The sequence below is a fragment of the Haplochromis burtoni genome, unplaced genomic scaffold, assembly GCF_018398535.1.
Source record: "Haplochromis burtoni strain Fernald_Lab_line unplaced genomic scaffold, NCSU_Asbu1 Contig_68, whole genome shotgun sequence".
NCBI classification, from domain to species: Eukaryota; Metazoa; Chordata; class Actinopteri; order Cichliformes; family Cichlidae; genus Haplochromis; species Haplochromis burtoni.
In genome coordinates this window covers 1,755,331-1,777,958 of record NW_024582429.1, presented here as the reverse complement: position 1 = coordinate 1,777,958, position 22,628 = coordinate 1,755,331, and the positions used below count along the sequence as shown (strand labels likewise).

At 42.5% G+C, this 22,628-nt stretch overlaps 1 protein-coding gene across 2 annotated transcripts in view; it reads left to right on the top strand.

Annotated features, from left to right (window-relative positions):
* The window catches only part of tmem104 (transmembrane protein 104), a 72,233-nt gene extending 50,027 nt beyond the window's left edge, over positions 1 to 22,206 (top strand). For both annotated transcript variants that reach the window (XM_014334176.2, XM_005924160.3), the window contains exons 9-10: positions 9,070 to 9,163; positions 21,359 to 22,206. In XM_014334176.2, coding sequence (XP_014189662.1) covers positions 9,070 to 9,163; positions 21,359 to 22,122 — 858 coding nt within the window. In that variant the 3' untranslated portion in view covers positions 22,123 to 22,206. The remainder of the gene's footprint in view (positions 1 to 9,069; positions 9,164 to 21,358) is intronic.
* Positions 22,207 to 22,628: the final 422 nt, after the last annotated feature.

Sequence of the window (22,628 nt, the reverse complement as noted above, 5' to 3'; positions counted from 1 at the left end):
TGCTGTTTGGAGAGAACACAGAGGAAAATGAGTGATGACTTCAGTGTGCAGCTTCGGTTTTATCTGCTATATAAGGTGTAGTGCTGGGCGATATATATCGTGTGGACGATAGAAAAGTGTCTATCGTGTCATTCGTCTTCTGTCGTTTCTAACCTAATTTTATAATTATGACATAAAATATATCATTAACCCTATAACACCGGTCAGAGCAGGCACGCTCCGTTTTGCATAACTATTTTTAAATCTGTGTAGAACTGCAACCACATAAGCTAGCGCAATAATTTGTTTTGCATATGAGGAGTTGTACTTACATCTGATGCCATCAGCTTGTCCTCGGTCACAGTTTCCTTCCACATATGGCTTTGCAAAAATTGCATAAAAAGCACTTGCAGCAACAACAACATAATATTCCAGAAACACGCTTTGCCGATCCGATCAGCTGTTCATAACACTTCCTATTTGGAATATAGGTCAGCGCGAACTATCGCATGTCTGCCATTACCTGCCCGAAACCGGAAGTGACGTCATTTTTGCGGAAATGTAGTTTTTTTTACCATCAGGGCCTCATGAGCCTATACTGGTGTTTTTAAAAGTTATGTTTGACTTTATGACTTTCTGTGTCGTTTCTGGGATGCTTAGGACTCATATTGCACTGCTGGAAATAGTTTATTTTGATGCATATGCTGGTTTTTTTTGTTTTGCAAATTTGCACTATAATATTTATTTTCATTTTCCTGCAGTATATAAAAATTGTTGTATTTCAAAAATAAAACTATTAAGACACTCAAAATAAATTTCCTGTGGTGGGAAACTATTTTGTGCAACTTTTTTGTATTTACAGTTTTGAGGGATAAGCCTCTTAAATTTCTCTAACTAGAAATATATGTTTAAAAAACAAAAACGATTTTCAATTTTTTTGTAGTTTATTGCACTTTTTTGCAATTTATGTAATTACTATGGACTTAATGCATACATATTATTAAAATTTGGGCTATAACGGTTGTATTGATGTATAGCAACTTGAAATGGCTCCACAGCATGTAAAAATATAAAGATAAGCTCTGGCGGACTTGGTTCTATGGCAGGTCTTAAAAGGTTAAATAGCCTGTGGCAAATATATTAGTGTTGTCTTCTCACTATACATACTCTTAATTTTATGCAAGAGAAAATAAAGTATAAAAAAATGATATTTTTCGCAAAGAAACTCCGTCTTGTGGTTTTGCGACATGGTGCTGCTTTACATGCACCCGGATTTGCGACATGCTTTACGGTAACTCGGACATGCAACAGGCAGACACAGCTACACAAGCAGCCCAAGAAGAAGCACTTTTACCGAAAAGAGGGAGTATGTCTGTGATTTGGTTACATTTTGGGTTCAACAGCACCAACACGGAGCAGAAGACGCCCATTTGCAAGCTATGCTATAAAACTATTCGTGCACCCGATGGCAACACAACAAACCTCTTCTATGACCTACAGAAGGTCCAAGAAAAAGAATACTCAAGAATCTAGAAAATCCGAGCTAAACCAACTTGTGGAACGACGGGAGCAAGTTGGGAAAAGTTGAGAAGGACAGCTTGATCCGAGGTACATTATGCCCGGTCGTAAGCACTTCAGTAAAGTCGAGTTGCCTCGCTTATATGACGCATGCCGGGCCAAAGTAGAGAAGGATCTTTGCAGTGTCGTGCATTATGCCTTGACGACTGACCTATGGATGAGCAGAGATACGCAGCCCTACATGAGCATAACCATCCATGTCACTAACAAAGACTCCACCCTCTGCGCTCACTGTTTACAGACTGCGTACTTTCCAGATGACCACAGGTCAGGTGGTATATCGTGATATATATCGTTATCGTGATATAAAATAATTCATATCGTGATAAATATTTTTCCATATCGCCCAGCACTAATAAGGTGCTGAAGTGGAAAACATGTTGGTGTAGTGCAGCAGCTCCTCGGTTCATTCTCAGCACCAGTTTTATGTGCACTTTGCTTTTGGACACGACCAAACAAGAAAATTGTCTCTGCTCTGAGCATGAAGTTTACCTGATCAGAGTTTCTGAGCCGCTGTACAAGGTGTCATCCAGACGTTTGGGGAATGAATGGATGAAATCTAAACCTTACCTGATTTAAATTTGGACAAATTCTTGTTTGACAGCTTCATCACAAATCCAGAACCTGCACAGAGAGCAAACATCAAGTTCTGTTTCAAAGTGACCCGGTCATTCGATGGTCGGTGGTCGGTAAGGCCTACGAACATGGAGAATGCTGTTTTTTGTTTCGTTATTCTTCGGCTCGAGCAGAGTGAGTCTGTTGGCGCGTGCATGACGAGATGACTTTGTAATGAAAACATTTAAAAGCTTTAAGATTGTTTATTATCATTTCTCTTCCTGGAACATTTTGATCACTGTTTGTAATGACAGTAAACACCAACCAAACAACACAATATGCGTGGCATCAGAGAACCTGAGTGTACAAGCTTGTGAGGCTGTCACTAAGGACAAGTTTCTGTCAACATGAATTTGCATTATGTTCATACACCAGGTTGGCTTTGTAGTTTGTGCTTGAGCTGCTTTCACCTTTCTTTTTTGTTTCTTTTTTGTGTGTTTTTAGTTCTTTTTGTGTTACCTTAATTTCAGTCTTTCAGTAATGTGTCGCTTTTTAATTCTTTTGAGTTTGCTGTGTATCGGCCTTGTAAAGCACTCTGATGTTAAGTTTGTCCTGTGTAAATCACTGAATGAATCATTTTAACTTGTTTGTTTGAGTAGCAGAAGGTCAGGGCCTGTGAGCTGCTGTTTAGCTTTTCATTAGAAACATCAATGTTTCAGTTTTCTTAAAAAATGCCAGAAAAGCCGGAGCAGTTAGGAGAGCTCGGAGTATCTCTGTGTGACATGTGGGCGCTTTAAAACGGACTGAAAATCAAATGGCATCAATGTCATGAAGTCCATTCATAAAACAGGAAGGTCTGCTCAGACATATTTGCTAATGTTACAGGTAAACTGATAAAGTGCATGGTTGGATTGGTGTTATTTAAAGTGGAATTGTGAAGTGTGACCCTACCAGTTTCTCTCCTTTTGGGTGGGTCATGCCAGCTCTGTGGGTCTGACTCACTCACAAACACATGGCATCTGATTCCTCGCCCACTCACTTTTCTCCTGCTCCATTCCCATGCTCTCTCGCTCCCTGACATCCTGTCATCTTTCCAGTCTTCTGTTTCCTGATCTTAAATCTGCCAAAATCAAGAGCTTGTTATTGTGTCGACGTAGGTTCGTCATTTTTGTCCAGTTATGCGCTCATTCTTTCTTTTTATTTTAAACAGATGAACATAAATTTGGACCAATGTTTTGAAGGTTATGGTCAGTGTGGGATAAAAACCACCAAATATCAAAATACAGATGCAAGTCCAAACCTTAGCTGCCGTGTTATTGTGTCTGTTGCTGAGCTGATGGAAACCCCAGTAAAGATGTGTTGCAGTTCTTCATTTTTGGACTGTTTTCTTGTAGTACTCTTGTAGCTGAGGCCCAGTTGAGTGGAGTCCGGTGTCCTCGGGCTGTTGGAGGTGCAGTCTTGATTCACAATCAGTCCAAAAACTGCTGAGAGTCGCACGCAGACAACAACAGACAAGCCTCAGGGATATTACCTGAATCTGTGCCACATTCGAGGGATGCACTGCAAAGTGAAATTAATGGGTTATGAAGACACGTTTTGCCTAAAGCCAGAGTCACAAAGGTGGCTCTGCTTGTACCTGGCTCGATCGCCACGGTAACTGATGCTGCACATCTGAACTGCCTTGAAGGAGGTCACGTTCAGATGTTGTCATCACTAAGACAGATAGATTCTCACCTGAGGGAGTACATTACACATTTTTGGACGCTGACACACTTTCTGTTTTATCTCTTTACCAAAAATATTCAAGTTACAAATCTAAGATCACAGGGACTCATAGTACAGGACTAGACACTGACCAATGAGAACAGCTGTTTTTCTACAGGTACAGGGCTACTCTTACTTATTTTGTTATAAAATAAGCAGGTTAAAGGTCTGGTGATGATTTCAAGCGCAGCATTTATATTTGGAAGGTTTGGCATTTTTTTTAGAAATCAATGTTTAAAGTTTTAGAGCCCTAATAGGGGGCGGTCTTCTTTAAAACGACCCCTATTCTACACAACTCTCTGTGACCAGGTCCTCTGACTGAAACAGGCGGTGATTGATTGGTCTGTTTTGTGTGGGAAAATAAACATGACTTGGTGAAATGCACCTTAATGAGCTATTGTGACCCCCATCGTCTCTCAGTACAATGTGAAATTTATTTAGCTTTGAAAATAATCGATGTTATACAAACAAATGTTGGCCATTGCCACCGTACATGTCTAGTATTTTCTTTGTTGATCCTATGAAGGCATCATCACCTGTTTCACTGATTTCTGGGTGTATTCTCTCAATACATCTTGTCTGGAAAGTTAGGTTGGGAAGCGCATCTGTAACCGGAAGGTCGCCGGTTCGATCCCTGGGCTCTCTGTCCTGGTTGTTGTGTCCTTGGGCAAGACACTTTACCCTACCCCCCACTGGTGTTGGCCAGAGGGGCCGATGGCGCGATATGGATATGAATGTGAGAGTGAATGAATAGTGGCATTGTAAAGCACTTTGGGTGCCTTGAAAAGCGCTATATAAATCCAATCCATTATTATTATTATGATGCATGATTTTATGTTAATGATGGAGCTTCATGACGTCCTGGCCAAACTGTCCGATTACACTTCCCACGGAGTTTGTTTGCAATCATGCAGCTTCTAAAATTCTTATTTGAATTTGGTTTGGAGGCACTTCAGTGCTACAGGATTCTTCAGGCTCAAAGACATCTGAGGAATAAATAATCGAAATAAATCAAACTTAGTCAGAGTTAGTTGACTAGATGGATGCAATCAGCCAAACACATAATATAGAGGATTTGTAGATGAATACTTTTTTATGCCTGGATGAAGTTTTATTGTATCTGAACCCAAGTGTTACAATCAAAGAACCTCTTTAACGGAAACGTTACATTTACCCTTTCAATTAAAAATCATAGAAGAATATTAAGCCCATGCAAAGTCACTTATAATTAATCATGCTGGTATATTTTGTACAGATTGCACACAAGATTGGTGAACTTTGTGCCTATTAATATGCAAACTAGGCTAAGCACAGTTTCATCATTGGCACCACAAAATCCAAAGAAAAAGATTAAGATAGATACGAACCAGCCTTTGTCGTCCAGCGCGACAAACACACCGTAGATGAATTCAGTCTGAAATTAGACCTCACATTGTCATTCTGTAGTTTGCAAAGTGATCTTTAGACAGAAAATAAAGGAACAGGAGAGCGGCCGGCCATGCTTCAGGGCTGAAATACAGCTTTCTGTCAGCCATTAATTTCACTTTCTTCTTCAGACACATCTCTCTTCATAATGGTTCATTCATTACCTCCAATGGCTGTTGCAGATTTATGCTTTGGCTCAGCCCGAGCTTAGACTGCACTTTGCCAAGGGGACAGCTGGTAATACTTTAATATATAGAGACATAGGCATCATCATTATTCAGCAGGATTAAAAGCTGTTGGGGGGGTTTTCTGTCAAACTCACAGATAGCCCAGCTGTCCTTTTTAACATCTTTTGAGCTCTTATTGCGTCTAAAATTGCTCCTTTGTTTCCTCATTCATTGATTTCAACTTTGGAAAAACTCTGTAAGGCTGGGGTGTCAAAATTAAGGCCCGGGGGCCAGAATCGGCCTGCCAAAGGCTCCAACCTGGGCCACTGAGCTGCTTTGGAAAATGTGAAGTAGGACATAAATGATCGGTATCGAGAGGCAAGTAAACAAACACCTCCGCAAGTGGCTCAGGTATGCGACTGGTCATCACTGCCGACCTGAGGGTGTTTTGGTTCAGGGTCGAAATGCCTGATGATATTTGGACACCACCTGACGACACCTGGTTGAAAGCTGCAGTCGCTTACAGCCACTTAAGGTGCAACTTTTAGGTGTATTTTATACGTTTCCAACTGTATTTTCATCAGCTTCGCAGGTTTTCTCCTGAAGACCAAACCAGTGGTCATTCATACTATCCCAATGTAAATAACAGATAAACAATTAAATAACACAAAGTTTCTGTTTTTCCACTATCTACTATAGAAATTTGTTTACAGTAGCTTCACAGTGGAACAAAAAACCCCAAAACAAATTAAAACAAATTGAAAAACCTTTCATTTTATTCTTATAGGACACTCGGGACGATGAGCTACCAGAACTTTTGTTTGTCATTTTACACATTATTTCAGTTTAAATTTCTTACAGTTTCCAGATGAAGAGTCGCGCTGACACACTTTCATTACTACAGCATCATTTCTTGATCGTGTAGAAAAACCAACATGTGCTGCTGAAATTGCTTCTTTTCCTTATATTAAAATATCTCAGGGATTAAATTTATGGTTAAAGTTCTTTACACTGCCTTTTTACTCAAACTCCTTTTATGATGTAAAATGAGTTTGATACACCGGCCGAAGGTCTCGTGGGGAACCTTTGAACCACCAAGTTCCACTTCTGAGTAAAAAAACCTCATAAAATATGTATGTGGGGTAATCAGGTTGTTAGTTTTTAACTGTTGCAAATTGGCAACGCCTGCCTTAAGAGGGTTAAATATACAAAGTGTGTTTTCATTTTATTGTGTTTTTGATGGAGGGGGTCAACACAGGAGGTCCATAACTTTTTGCCTTCTTTCATCAGCTTTTAGTGTTAGAAAAGGTTTTAGGGATGCTGAAGCTCCCAAAGAAGACTCACACTCCTTATACACACATGTGACTTTATGTTTGATTTAACCATCCTGCTCGCGTCTGTAGTTGGAAACAGTTACCATCAAGGGAGTGATGAGTCTTTAACCAACCAGTTAGCATGCATTAGCAGGATGCTAACATTGTTTTTACAAAATTGCACGTGCAGTCATGTTAAATTTGTGAAAACTAAAATAAACTGAGTTTTTTATGTTTAGCGGCAGATGCAAGGTGTTTCAGCTTCGTTCACTCCGTTGAGGACTGCAGGTGCTCCTGGACTGCAGCCAGTTTTAGTACATTTGGATCAATAGGATGTGGACAGGCCACGTTGTTGTATTCATTCTCAGTGTCTGAACAAATCCATCACATAGTTCCTGAGACTTTTTATACGTGTGGAGAAAAAACTAATATAAACTTGTGTTGCTGTAAAAGAATAGCACCGAAGTCATTATTACCCATCGTTTGGGGACAGTAAAGGTCTGAAAATTTAAAAAGAAAAAACGAGAAACCCATTTGTAGCAGTTCCATCGATGTCTTCAAACATTATAAAAGCACCTTTGTGTTACCATCCACCCACCCTTTTATACAAACTCTGGTATTATTTGATTTTGTGCCATTGAAGTCCTCGTTCAGGGATACACTGGTGGCACTCGGTGTTTTCTTCATCAAAATTTTAAAAGTGCTAAATTCGCCTCATTCTTTTTATTTTTCAAGTACTTTGGAAGGTGTTAAGCAGCCTGTTTGTGCATCTCCATTGCTGGGCTGAAATCCTGCGCTCTTGCAGAGGTGTGTGTGTGTCAGTGTGTGTCTGTCCTCATGCGTTTGATGGGAGGGCGAGGTCCTCTCTTTGAAAGCCTGCAGGCTGCTCTTCAGATGAAAAAGCACACAAGCGACTGCCTCAGAGATCACATGCCACTCAAACTGTGCAGTCAGACCTGAGAGTGTCAGAGAGCGGGGATATGGAAGAGACGGATGAAGGGAATACGTTTGCAGGCGTGGGGGAGAGGGAGTGATGGGAGCTGATAGGAGCTGATGGGAATGGAGCTACAGTAGCTGAGCTGCGTCTGATTGCAGCTCTTGATAAAGAAAGTATCTGATAGGCAATCAGAGCTGTGGCCTGGGAGGATTTGAAATTTTTGTTGTACTATGGATTGGGCCACCTCCTCATCTTTTCACCCATCTTTGAGAGCGCTGATGGGATTTTGACAGCACTTGAGGAACGTTGCGTCTTCGATAGCGTTTCAGAATTGCATGTCAGTGTCACAACTGCAAGACAAAAAAAGAGTTGCTGGCTAAAGTCTGCAGGATCAGTCCAACTCAGGAGTTGGGAAAAGCTGCGATGCTGAAGCCAGAAAGTGTTTTTCCAGTTATGTTTTTTCGTTCCTTTCTGTTGTTATATGAGATATTTTTCTGGCTTAAAATGGGGAGATAGTTATTTTTGGTCATTTGAAAATTAAAAGTGTATTTTTGCTTTTCATACACAAGAAACCCCTGACATGTCTCGTTATAATGGTGGCCACAGTTTCAAATAACGGGGTCAGTGTATGCGCAGGTAATTCCTGTGAGCAGAGAAGCCCAAACATGTTGATGAGTGACAGCCGATCAGAATATTGTTGATTAAAGGGGGAGGGGCTAAAACGACCTGTATCAGACAGAAGGTGAACTGTGGCCCAGTGTAAGAACACAAGAGATACTTTACAGTAGCTTCACAGTCCGATCCAGTAATACAGACGAGCAGAACATCACGTTGGAAGTTTTCTTTCATTTAACAGATTGACTGACAGGTTATTATTCATGTAACGCAGGAAACGTGACTTTGCTGTTAATCTCTTGGTTTAGTTTCAGGATCCTGCACTGTTTGTGTTACTCTGCACAATATATTGGACACTTTTTATAAAAACACTTTCCTTATTGATGTATTTTTTCTAGTTTATTGAGCTTTTGTTACTTTTCTGAGTCATTTCATTTCATTTTTTCCTCTGACATATTTATTTTTATTGAGCGATTTTACTGTAATGGGCCGTTTTAGTTTGCATTGGTGGTTTTTCTGTGGCTATTTTCCCAATTTTGGAGGTTAATAAAAAGTGCTTCTGTCTACATTCTCTGTATTTTTCATCTCTTATGGTTCACAGTGAAGCACTCAAAGGCAGCTTTTACATGACTGTGATTGATTTCTGACCTAATTAAGGAATGTAAAGCACTTCTTCATTAATTAATGTGCCTTCTTCAGCTAGCTAAATGTGCTTTCCCATTTGCTGTTCCCACAGAGCGTGTTCACTGTTTTGTTGGGCCCGTTCACCTTCTTCAACGCCCAGAAGACAAAGTATCTCCAGATTCTCACCTCACTCATGCGATGGATTGGTAAGAAAACATTCCTGCAGTATTCCCTCGTAACGTGCTGTTTTTCTTTTCACTATTTTCTCCCCTCGCTTTCTGTGACCTCTCCATTTCTGCAGCCTCTTTTTCCACACACGCATATTTCCATTTTATCGGCGTCTCCCTCAGAGTTTCTTTCATCCCTCCCTCCTGCCTTCACCTGCCTGTGTGGCTGCTGCGTTTAAGGTCCGTCCATCATGGTTTGGTCCTGCTCTGTGTCTTTGACTCCCATCTCCTCTCATTCCTCAGCCTGACAGGCTTGACAGCCCGTCCCAAGCTTGATTGGACCGTCACTCACATGGCGACGGATGAAAATAAACCGCCCGTCCTGGGTCCACTGTTAAAATCACAACACCACTGAATCACGGCAGTCCCGCCGCCCCCGTACGGCCGCACGCTCGCTCACGTAAACGCACGCAGACACAACAGCGTTCGCGCTCTGTCCATCGTCTGACTAAATAACACGCGGGTTTTAGCTGCATCCTTCCCTCTTCCTCGTCTCAGCGTCCCCTGGCTCTGCAATTGATTGGTCGTGTCACTTTTGCAGGGCTCCAAACAACACGGGATAATGATTTAAAACGGCTCCAGTGGACAAGCGAACATACTGGAACAGCAAATCGTTAAAAAAGGAAAAACCAGCCTGTTTTTCTTGTAGGGCGGGGGTTAAACCATCGAAATTACGTTGAAGTTGTTGATAAAAGCCAAAGATAAACTTGTCGTACTTATTTTGTTCTTGGTCTGCTGTACTTTAGGTCGAGTTTTGGCAGAGAAGAGAAGCAGACGTGCTTATTAAACTAACTATTAAATAATTCTCTCTGAACGTGAGCATCAAAATCAGCTGCGTCTCCAGTGAGTCTCTCGTCCTGTGGATGAATTTCTGCGTCACCTTGCTGGGCTGAAGCAGCTGAAATAGATCAGGCTAGCTGATTACTGAACATTAGGGTGAATGAATTATTCACTAGTAAAGTGATCATGTCATTGACCGGCTCTTAGAGGGATAAAAATGTAGTAGTTAGTAGTTAAATATAGCTGCACGGGCCTCTCAGCTGCCCATATTACCAGTATGGGATAAATACTGATACGACCTGCTAAAAGTTAAAAACCCTTCAAAGCTATAAACAGACGGATACACTGGGGGAAGAGGCCGGTTATCAGCTGAACATATACAGTCCTGCAGCACATTTAACTAGTGAAGCATATCAAAATCCCCAGTCTTTCCTTTTGTCTGGAAATTATCTTCTATGATCAATTAACACTTCTCCTGTAGTGACATTCACACCAAGCAGCTCTGTCAGTGGCATACATTTAGTCAACTACACAAACAGCACACATTCAGTCAGTGTCTGTAAAGGTCAGTACTGTTCTCGGACATAAAAGCGCTCCACAACAATCCAGAAGCAAGTCGACCTCTTTACGAGAGACGACAGCTAAAGCGTCAGCGCTGTTTCAAAACATTTTTGTGTTTCGTGTCGACTCTTTCACGTCCTGTTTTACATCCAGCAGTTTCCACTTTGTTACACGTTAAAATGAGGACTTAATAACCTTCTGTAACACTCCGAGTCCAAGTGCTGACCTGTGCACAGATGTCTTGGCCCTCGTCGTGGCCTACTTTGTCCATCACACCATCGATCCTTATTATCGGCCTGGATCCTTTTCTTTGCTCTGTCCAGTTGTGCATCTTTGTTTTTGGTGCAGAGCAGCAAGCAGCCTTCCCAGTGTGTAAAGACAGTCTGAGTTGTAGATTGCTTGTTGGAGTATTTCTGCATGAGCTGCGTCTTGAGGACGAGTCAATGTGCTGGAGCAAATAGGCTGCATGCAGAATATGAACAAATATGAACAAATGAACGATAAGAAGCTTGTTTGCGAGCTGGGGCGCTCGTACTCGTAGCCCCATATTTTGTAATTCTACCATCTGGAAAATGTATGTTGTGTAGTTGTTTTTTATATTGTGTCCCTGGGTGTTGGTATCCGCTTTATTTGAAGGCGCTGACACTGACCACATGAGACAGGAGACCCTGCCTCCCCTCCTGACCATTACTCACCAGTCCCCGGATGCACCTGCAGTCACATGTGCTGCCCTGAGCGAGGACGGGGTGCGTTTGATGTCAGGGGTAGCAGCTGGCCGGTGAGTCGGTGCCCCGCCCGCCGCCCTCGGCTCCGGCCTTGTCACAGTTGTTGCCACTCAACTGTAGTCACCTCGTTGTCCAGAGAGCCCCGATTTTTACACCAAACATGAGTGATGGTGTACCTGCCTGCTGCTCGGCTGTCGGTGACATGCTGGGATATTCAGCAGAGTCGCCATTAGCCTGGGTCAGCGCGACACCTTTTATACAACCCAGAATTCCTAGCTGCAGTCATTTAATCACCTTGTTTGCAGCGGTGCCATATAAATCTAAATTAATGCTTTATAGTCACTAATAAAGGACGTCATCAGGGCCATCTGCATCTCTGCGATAACGCGTCTCACAGCAGAAGTACCTCACATGTTGGTGAAGGACGAGGAGACAGAGAAGGAACCACAGTGCACAGCTTGTATATGAATATTCAGTGTTATGTATACACGATGCGTTGTAGCTGCACTTAGATGTAGTTGGAGTGTCTTCACCTTATTTAGTTGTTGTTTTTTTCCACATTGATCTTAATAAATATAAGGTAAAGGCAGACATTGCTGTAACCTGTTGCAGCCGGCCTCTTCCTGCCCGCTGTCAGCAGAGTGGATCATTACTGGTGCTGCAGAAGGACACTTTCCAAACACTTACAGGAGTACACAGCTTCTCTAATTGTTATTGAGTCATATGAGACAAAGGGAAAAAGTTAACAGCCTGTCCGCTCAGTAAATAAGTATTAATTACTGCCAGCCATCTCTCCTGAGACGTGTGGATAGATGTGTAGAGGGGCTGCTGTCTGAGTTTATCAGTAGGTCGGTGCCATGTGGCTCCAGGGCTCCTAAAAACAGCCATCAGACTTACTTAGCAGGAAAGCCTTTAAACATTTGTACTCGATGTTTGTGGCTGAAACAGTCCTCGATCAGGAAACTCCCATCTCCCATTATTGGGAAAAATGAAAACATAGATTTAAACTCTAGCTTGACTGGCTGGCAGCAGGATATGGCTGCGATGGAGTGACTTTAGTTTGTCCAATAAAATAGTACTTTTTGATTTCAGTGTAATTCATTTAAAACACTTTAAATCTTTAAGATTTTGTCCTGAGTTCATCTTTCATAAATAGCTTTTGCTGTAAGTCAAATGCTGTAAGTTTCAGCGAGCCGCAGGTCTCTCCATCCATCTAATGTTCTTAGTTTACAACAACATAATGTAAAGAGCCAAGAAACTCCCCGCAGGGATGCTCACAGCTGCCCACTGCCATTTTAAATGGCCGTGGGATTGAGATATTGTTTTTGAAGGTCAGGGGGACTCTGGTGGCTTGTTGACTGGAAAGGTTCTGCTCATTCAGAGCGAGGGGTGAATTATGAGCCGGTCTTAATGAAGTGAGCAGCAGCCAGAATCACAGTTCAGAGGTCCTGAAAAATTACATTTCGAGACCAGCTGATGAGCATCAGTCCTGTTCTGGCTTTCAGTGACATTTGTGCTGTCAGGAGCAAAGAACCTTTTCTTTTTTTGCGTCTAAACATTTACATGATCACGACCACTTTCAGTGTTTTTACTGCCTGCTTGGCTTCGCTGCTTAGCACTGATGTTCCTTTGTGTGATGGCCACTTAGATTTTCTGCAGAGATGTTTTTGAGGTGGTTCAGGAATCACGATCCAATACAACTGTATCCACTAGCTAAGCTTTTAATTAGAGACACTGACCTCAGGTCTTTGTTTACCTCAGAGGCGGTGTCATTACACAGAAAGATTTGATTAAAGTGATTAAAATGTAACGCTGCAGTTTCAGCCATTTGTTAAAAAAATCGTTAATGCTTAATCCACTTAGCATTGTGGTCGTCATTTATTTGACATTTGACCTTAATTAGGCGTAATATTAGAATTATGTTTTGTAGGCTTTTTTAAAAACATTGATTAAAATGTAAACGGCTGACACTGTCCACTGCACGCACTCACTGCTGGGTAACAACTGGGAAACCAGTATATATACTGTATACTTACAGAAAGTTGGGTTGGACATGACAAAGCAGCTAATAGCAGGACGTACAATGTTAGCAAGCAGGTAGCTGTAACCTAGCTACACTGCAGGAATCTGGTGATGGTTAGTTTGTAACATTAGCTGGTAAAATAACATGAAAATGCTTCATGGAGTTTATAGACCAGCATTGAGGGTCAATTAACAGACCTTGTCTATATTTTTCATATATTAACATGGATACTTGCATTAGCTAACATTATCCAGAGGAGAGGTCCTTCCATGAATCTGATGACAGTTTGACTGTGCTCTTCCCCTGATGCTCAAATTCCTGTTTGGTAAGAGGGGCTTCATTAGTTACACTGTATTAAGTGCTTCATATCCAACGTAGCAGCTAAACGTCAGTATAAAATCCACCATGGATTTTTCCCAAACATTGAGTTTGTGTTGAGCTAGGAGATAAAACCTTGCTGAATTTTTCGCACTCTGCGATGTCTTTTTGCAACTCTGCTCAACTGGTTTTATTCTGTTTATTAATAATCTGAGCACCTTTTTCATTTTGTGGTTGATTGCTGTCCTACAGGAGCTGTGCTTTTGTTTTTTCAAAACTCTGACAATTGGCTGGGCTCTTAATGTGAGTTAATATCTGTTCATGCAGATTTTCCCTGACGTGTCACAGCTAATTGCTGTGCTATCACAGTTCGCATGTCATTACCAGTTTGGCCCCTTTCAGTTGCAAACTGATAGCAGACGGACTTCCTCTGATTGCCGTTTTATCACTTTATTGATGCACCAGAGTTGTTTCGAAGATGACACATGACTGCATGTTAAACTCGTGATGTTTAACATTTATTCGTAGTTCTTCCCCTGGAAACCATTTTACTGGGAAAGTCCTGACAGTCTATTTTATAAGTTACTTTAGACACGGACAATTTAAAAAAGCATCACAGTCATTTAAAATCAACATATTTAAGTCATTCAAAAGAAAGTAGAATGAGCCAGAGAAATGTTATTTTTTTAGTCCTAACCTTTTTTTAAATGAAGAATAAACCACTTCTTTACATTGTTTGTTTCCTTTTTTATAAAGCACCTTGAGGCGACTGATGTTGCGAGTTGTTGCAATATAAATAAAATGAAATTTAGCATCTTTATCAAAGCATTTAAATCAGTGAAACAGAGGTTTGGCTGGCTCATGTCTGTGAACCTCAGCTGCAGCATGGGGTGCTAAACGGTGCAGCCAACAGCTGCGCTGCTTTGTGCCATGTATAGAGAAAGCCCTATCCAACATCACAGAGCACGTCAGGAGGCGAGGAAGCCACTTATCACCCAACAAATACGAGTAATTCAACAGCCCCAGCAGCTCGCTACCTCTGTTCCTGATAGGCTTGACGTGATGGAGGCTCGGCACAGTGAGAATTCCTGAAACCCTGGTGAGACCTGGGCAAAGAGCCGGAGCTACTAATTACTGCAGAGATTATCCAAGAGTGCTCAAGGAGTACCTCTCTTAATTAGGGATGGCAAGATTGCTGTGCGTTAAAACTGCCGGGGGGGGGATGCTTAAATTGGCCAACGTGACAAGAAAACAAGCAGCATCACCAGAACCTCGTGTTACATTCGAGCGCGCAGCATTTCCTCTTCAGCACGGCTGCTTTTTTAAGCATCAAAGCACAGCGCAGAAGTCCTTGACCTTCCTGCAGTCATCAGTGAATTGCTCACACTTAAGTACTCGCGTTGTTCCATTCAAAGAGCAGGGCCTCCCAACTTTCAGCTTTCCTGTGCACCACTGCACATGAGATTGATCACCTCTCACCTTCTACCATTTTCTCCTCATTGATTGAGTCCAGGATTCCCATCTCTTCTCCGATAGCATCTGGGAGTCTTTCTCTCAAGGCAGTCGATGACTTCTTGGAGCATTGAGAGAGTCTGCCAGCCTTGGCTCTAACCGCGTCTGCTATGTTTGCTACTAGAGACAACACAGCCGTACGAGCTTGCTCTGGAGGGTCGTTAAGTTGAAGCATTCCTCACAAGGTCAATGGCGTTCCCATCCAGGTAATATAAATCACTGGCTCAAAGACATGGACGGGCCTAGTCGTGGGGATTGGGATACGTGGCTGCTCAATTTACTCAGCTCCTGTTGTCGCACGTCAAGTGCGGTGGAGAGTATTGGTTGGGCTCAGTGTGTCTATGTGAAGGCGCATTGAATTAGCATATCTCGACGGGTAGGTGCAGGGGTAATGGCTCATCCTGTCTGTGATGGTATGTTGTGCAGGGGCTTTGAAAGATGGGTGTTGTTTTCACGCTTCCACATGTGCACTGCACAGACGTGGCACTGAAATCCAGTCCATGAAGGTGATTGTGAAAGTTTAATTTCAAACATTTATAACCTGTGATTTCAGTATAACTGTCCAAATAAGCTCCCACAGGCCAAAGATGGCTGATGACTGGTAGATATGCAAGTATACAGTCAGATCAGACATTAGTCACTCCTATGATGAAGTCCATGAGATGTCAGATTGCATCAACGTGCGAATAGTAGCATTAACAGCTCCAGTGCCTTTTGCACACTCAATCCATCACCTAAACCAAAAGGAGTCATTTCAGCAGGGCGCACAGCATTTCCTGTTGTGTATACTAGCAAGTGAGGACTACATCGATGTTTGTGACACCTAATTTACAGGTCAGTTAACTGGTTTGCCATTTTTAGGTTTTAGAATTGGCTAAGACTACAATAGAGCAATAAAATAATACTGTTTAGTTTAAACATCTACGCCTTTACTCGCTCACATACTTGGTAAAATTATCTTTGGGTCTAATTCTCCTGAAATCATTTGAGATTTATGTGTGAAATGTTTCCGGTGAGCAAATAAAAACCACAGAAGAAGACAGGAGCATTAATGGCTACAAGAAGACGTGATGAGTTTAGATTAACGCAGAGTCGTGTGTATGCACTACCCGGCTCTGTGTAATTTGTCACTGAATAATGCCTTTTAAGGAGCAATGAATGCCCCTTATGCTCGTCTCTTACGTCAGTCCAGAGAATGATGAGGCCTTACTGAATTTACTATGTAAATAAACCTCTACACTCAGTTAAGGTGATCAAAGCTAATATGCTTTCATTTCACGGCTGTACAGTACCCCAGCATTGAGATTCATGGCTTATAGGTGCAATGAGCGCGATAAAATTGTCACGGCCGGACGTGATTTGCCCACCTCGTGTAGCATTATGCAGGCGAGGGCCGGTGACAAATGAGCACATTATGAAAGGCTTCAATCTAGTGCTCAGCTCCTCTCTACCATCTGATTGACTTTCAGTTACTTTGAATTATAATGAGTTGGTTCCTGTGACTTTAGTGGGATAAATGAGTGCTTTGTCTCTGATCAGCATAAAAACGTTCTAATTGTGGGCCAAAGAAATGTTTTCCAATCGATTCTTTTCAATTTAAAAGCATTTGGAGTTATATTTCATTTTTAAGCTTAAATACGATTTGACTGGGAGCTTCCCAGTACAACCAGCCCCGTTGTCCTTGCAGGCTCTCCTGCAGCATCTTAATCTTGGCCAGACTTGGAAAAAGGTGCTTTAGGTAATGTAACCATGCCCAACCACCCTGAGGCACTCTTAATTAAAAGCCCCCTGCTAGTTTCCTTCCTGTGCAGCCTGTGAGTGTTGGTGTCAAGATGGAGAAAAGCCTTCTTTCTCTTCCCCTGCACCTTCGTCTCCCTGGTGTACCGCAGGCAGACGGGTTTAGTTGCCAGCTATTTCACACATAGCTTCGTGCAGACAGAAAGGCGGAAAAAGATGAGAGTTTGAAGGAGAAAGAAGACAGGCGGAGCAAAGGGGGCAGACAGATGGTTTTGGCAATGACTCTTTCACACATTGCAGATGTTTTGTAGGAAGAGAGAGCAATTCAGAAAGAGTATCTATACAGCACAGATAAATTAAGGGACTTTTTTGCGTGTCATCGTCCTTGAAAGCTGGTGTGTTGCCCATTCGTTTGACATCTCTGTGTAAGAGGGTTGAGGTTGTAGCAGGGAGTCGCAGAGCTTTCCCCGGAGCCACAGATTACATTGGGCCTAAGCCAAAGATGCATTCAATATTGAACAGTCGTGAAACAGGTTTCACAGAGTTTGTGCTTACATGTGAAATTCAAGGCAAGCGTGAAACAAGGGTGCGAAATGTAGCTGTGTTGTGTTTTCCTGACACGGCTACATTTTCAGCAAGTGTTCAATCAGGCGGCCCATCAGTTATAATCCCATGAGTTTAGCCTCTGGAGACAATGGCCCGAGTTTTGGAGAAAGCTAAACGATGGACACAGCTTCTGGGTCTAATGGAGTTGCTTTCTTTTGACGTGGCCAGTAGGGGGCGACCTTTCTGGTTCTGCAAAGAAGTCTGTTTGAATCGAGGTCTATGACAAAATTAGCTCACTTCTCCTTTGACTTATGACCTCAGTGAAAACGCTTCTGATGAGCGCCATGTTTCTCTGTTGAATGATCGTCACTTTCTGAGTAAAACAGACGATAAAGGACGGCGCGCTTTAAAGTGTCGCTGCTTTGTGATAGATGAGTCGGTACCTTATGAGCTTGCAGTGTCGTGTCGTTGCCTTTTTTAAAATTGTGCACAATATAAAATATATACCAAGTTATACTGAAATCAGTGCTGATTTCATTCTTTATCCATGCAGGTAAATTTAAGCAAGTGAATAAAAGTGAATATTCCTTTTCAGAGATCAGATTACTCTTTTGTAAAGCTCTACATCCACACTGAAACACTAAAACAAAGGCAAAATGAGCTTTTTTTCCTGGTTCTTCTTTGGTCAGCAGTTATTTTGCCTCTTGTACAGTGTAGATGAACAAAGCTTGCCTTGTGGCATATTGCATCCCTACAGTTTAGCTGCTGGTCTGCAGATGTTAGATATTCCCATCAAAGACAGCGTGAGTCTCAGTCTTTTAGAGTGATGTCAGAGTTTAAGGTATAGAATTATTTCACTGCAGATATGAGGCATATAATGGTCCGAGTGACACTTCCTAAATGTCACCGAGTGTTTAAAGGACAGCTGATAATGAAAGCTGAGGAGCTGGCTCCTGGCCTGGGCTATGACTAACTCCTGGTGTCACGGGTTGATTGATTGAGTGTGTGTGTGTGAGGAGAGATGGCTTGCTGACCGTTAGCCTGTAACAGGACTGCATGCGGCTCTCAGGAGTCTCCTTTAGACACAGCTGCCAACGATGCACCTCCTGAAATCAATTGGAGCTGCAGTGGGAACCGCAGGACGGTTTTATACTGGGCCGTGAAACGATCGCTGGTTTGTTTTTTACGCCTGATGTTTCTGGAACAAACAGCTGGAAGGCAGTTCAGCACTGCCATCTTTATCCACGTGAGGTTAAACTCTGAGAGAACTGAGACCGGACTACAATGTGGTCACCATATCAGGTTTTCACCTCGTTGATCTTTTGAGAGAATTCACTCTATAACTATAGAAATCAGTCAAATTCACCTTCAACTTTATGTATGGTGTGTTTTGGCAGCCCAGTTTAATTCAAAATAAAAGCACAAAAAAGGTGGAGACGCAATTATTTCTGATATTTTCATGTTTATATTTTATTTTTATATAATAATAATAATGATCTGATAACCAGTTTGGAGTTGAGTGGATTATATGCACCAAATACCTCTTTTAAAAAAGTTGAATTAAACTGACGCTGTAAAGCCTGGATTTAAACCAAATAATAGTTATAGACTGGGTGAACTTTGACCTGCAGAGGTTTAATCCAACTGGAAACAGTTAGCCTGATGCCAAATGATCAAACAGGGCTCGTGCTGAAAAACATTCAGAGATTTTGATCCAAAACCAGGGAGAGAGAGCAAAAAGCAGCTTGGTGTTCCCAGTTTAGCCGGGAATATTGTGAAGATGGAGGGTGTTAATTTATCTCAACGGCTCCATTGTGATTGCACAAAGGCAACAAAATACCACATTAATCTGTCAGTGATTAGCACTGAAACAAGGGTTTCATTAAAAGGTGTACTTATCTCTTTCAGTAAAAGGCAAAATTAGTCGAGGATGTAAAGGAACAAAAGCGGTTGGATTAGGGAGGAGCAACAAAAAGGATCGTTTCATCATTTGAGCCCGAGCTGACCCACGGCTGTTCCAGCTCTCATCGTCATGCACACTGGGTTGACTTTGCTGTTTTACAAGAACATTAAAATCAAGTGAGACCATCAGAAAAACGCTGGCTTAAACCCTCCCTCTTTACTATTTATCATCTCTTTTATTTGTTATTTGTAAAGTTGGTAAATAATGCACAGGAAGTTCAGCTCCCTCACACTAACGCAGTCCTGCACTCACAAACACAAGATTCAATCTAAATACCTTTGATAACACTTGGAAGATTACAAGATTTAACCCTGTGGATGTTAGGAACTAATGTTAGAGTGATGTTACTGATATTTAACTAAATTAGATTTTTTTTTTTTTGAGCTGCAGTTGCGCAACACTGAAGGCCAGATGACCAGATCATGATATCTTTAAACTAACTTAATTGAAAATGTGTAAAAAGTACATTTATTGTAATAGTTTGCAGAAGTTTGAAGTTAAACATCTTTAAAAAATATAATCTGCAAGAACTATATAGTTTCTAATATAGATGTAAGATGCTTATTTGATTCATTTGACTTACATTTCTGTATTTAAACCCAGAGAAATGATTCATTTAGTGTAATGGTCAACATTTCCCTTTTACTCCTGTCAGCCACCACGCTGAGGCTGCAGTCACACAACCATAGAGACCGGTCAAGCACCCCATAGTAACCACCGATCACTAAGGGAAAACGGGTATTTTCCTGTTGCCAAGTGCTTCCTGTTACTACTTACTGGGTACTACTGAAAACCTCCCTATGATTAAGTTCTTTGCAGATTTCTACAGTCACCCGCAAGTTGCATTGAGGACTCCAACTTGTCTGCAAATATTTGTGTGTCAACCAACCCACCCACCAACCCCTATCCACCCCCACCCAAATCAGTCAAGGCAGGCGGCCATCCCTCCCTGAGCCTTGTTCTGCTAGAGCAGGGGTCTCCGACTCCAGGCCTCGAGGGCCGATGTCCTGCAGGTTTTAGATCTCACCCTGGGTCTGCACACCTGAATCAAATGATGAGTTCATTAGCAGACCTCTGGAGAACTTCAAGACATGTTGAGGAGGTCATTTAGCCTTTGAATCAGCTGTTGGTTCAAGGACACATCTAACGCTGCAGGCCCTTGAGGCCTGGCGTTGGGGACCCCTGTGCTGGAGGTTTCTTCCTGTTAAATGGAAGTTTTTCCTTACTGCTGTTGCCAAAGCACTTGCTCATACGTGGGTCATATGATTGTTGAGATTTTCTGTTTTCTTTGTATTATTGTAGGGTTTTTACCTTACACTATAAAAGCGCCTTAAGGCAACTGTTGTTGTCATTTGGCGGTGTGTGTATAAATAAAACTGAACTTAATTGAATTTGCCAACTAGGCCTTCTTAGTAAAAGCAGTAAAACTGTGAAAAGTGTTATGCAAACTGGAAATAGAGACTGTTCACTGTCAAAATAAAAGCTGGGCCTTTTCAAAAATGCCATATGGCGCGCTACTGTTCAGTGGTTAGTTGGCAAGTGTTTGCTCGTCAGGGTCTTTCGTGTAAACTGTGGGAACCTCAGCGATCTGTTAGCAGCCAAAGCAATCACAGGGAGGTTTTTGGTGGAGGATCCTCTCGGCAACAGATTTCAGTCCGCAAACTCAACAAGCACTCGCCAACTGGTTGAGGAATACACATCTTTCCCTACTGACTGGAGGTTGCCGAGGAATCACCCATTGGTCTTTGGGGGTCATTTGAGGCGCACGGTGCTGACGCCCCACTGGCCTGCTGATTTAAATCGTCTGTTTGTGGGGTGCAGTCAGTTGGAAGAAAGCAGGCTTGTTTTGAACTTTAACTTCTTTCATAGCTACTCAAGAAAAATAAAGTGGAGCTGAGCAGAATAGTTCTCCTTTCTACCAGGATGGTCAAATGTACAATAGTATTATAGCTTTTCTGCCATCAGTGGGTTTTTAAAATCTATTTCCTGTTTTGTTTTTGTCCCTCCAGCTTTCACCATGATGATCATCTTGGCAGTAATTCGCATCGGTAAAGACCACGGCGCGGGACACCCACCTGTCGCCTCCTTGTCTGGGGTCCCCAACCTGTTCGGGGTGTGCGTCTACTCCTTCATGTGCCAACACTCGCTGCCGTCCCTGGTGACGCCCATCTCTAACAAGAAGCGCGTCGGCTCGCTGGTGCTTTTCGACTACATCCTCATCCTCGGCTTCTACGTGCTCCTCTCGTTCACCGCCATCTTCTGCTTCGATAGCTCGCTGCTCTACGACATGTACACCCTGAACTTCACAGACAACTGCGACGTCTTAGACATCCCGGTGCTGCGCTACTTCCTCGGCTTGTTCCCCGTCTTCACCATCAGCACCAACTTCCCCATCATCGCCGTCACGCTTCGAAACAACTGGAAGACCCTGTTCCACCGAGACGGAGGTACCTACCCGTGGGTGGTGGACCGAGTGGTATTTCCCCTCATTACACTCGTGCCCCCCATCGTGGTTGCCTTCTGTACACACAACTTGGAATCCTTGGTGGGAATCACAGGGTCCTATGCCGGTACAGGGATCCAGTACATTGTCCCAGCCTTCCTTGTCTTTTACGCCAGGCGCCACCTGGAGCCTGTGATGGGCAGAGATGCCATCAACAAGCACCGGTCACCCTTCCGCCACAGCTTCTGGGTGTGGTTCGTTTTGCTGTGGGCTGCCTTCAGCCTCATGTTTGTCACAGCCAACATCATCCTGACTGACACCAAGAAGTGAGAACTCGTATCTGTGTTTCAGTTTGTGGTTCCCATACAGGAAGCCTTATTGCTGCTGGTTGGGCAGTGTGCCTTTTTTTTTGAACGTTTGTTGGGTCAATTAAATGTAATTAAGAGTAATTTATCAAATATTTTTTGAAAATTCAATTCAGTTTTATTTATATAGCGCCAAATCACAACAAAAGTCGCCTCAAGGCGCTTTATATTGTACAGTAGATACAGAGAAAAACCCAACAATCATATGACCCCCTATGAGCAAGCACTTTGGCAACAGTGGGAAGGAAAAACTCCCTTTTAACAGGAAGAAACCTCCGGCAGAACCAGGCTCAGGGAGGGGCGGGGCCATCTGCTGCGACCGGTTGGGGTGAGAGAAGGAAGACAGGATAAAGACATGCTGTGGAAGAGAGACAGAGGTTAATAACAGATATGATTCAATGCAGAGAGGTCTGTTAACACATAACGGAGGAGTGAAAGTGACTGGAAAAATTAACGCAACCATCATGGGAA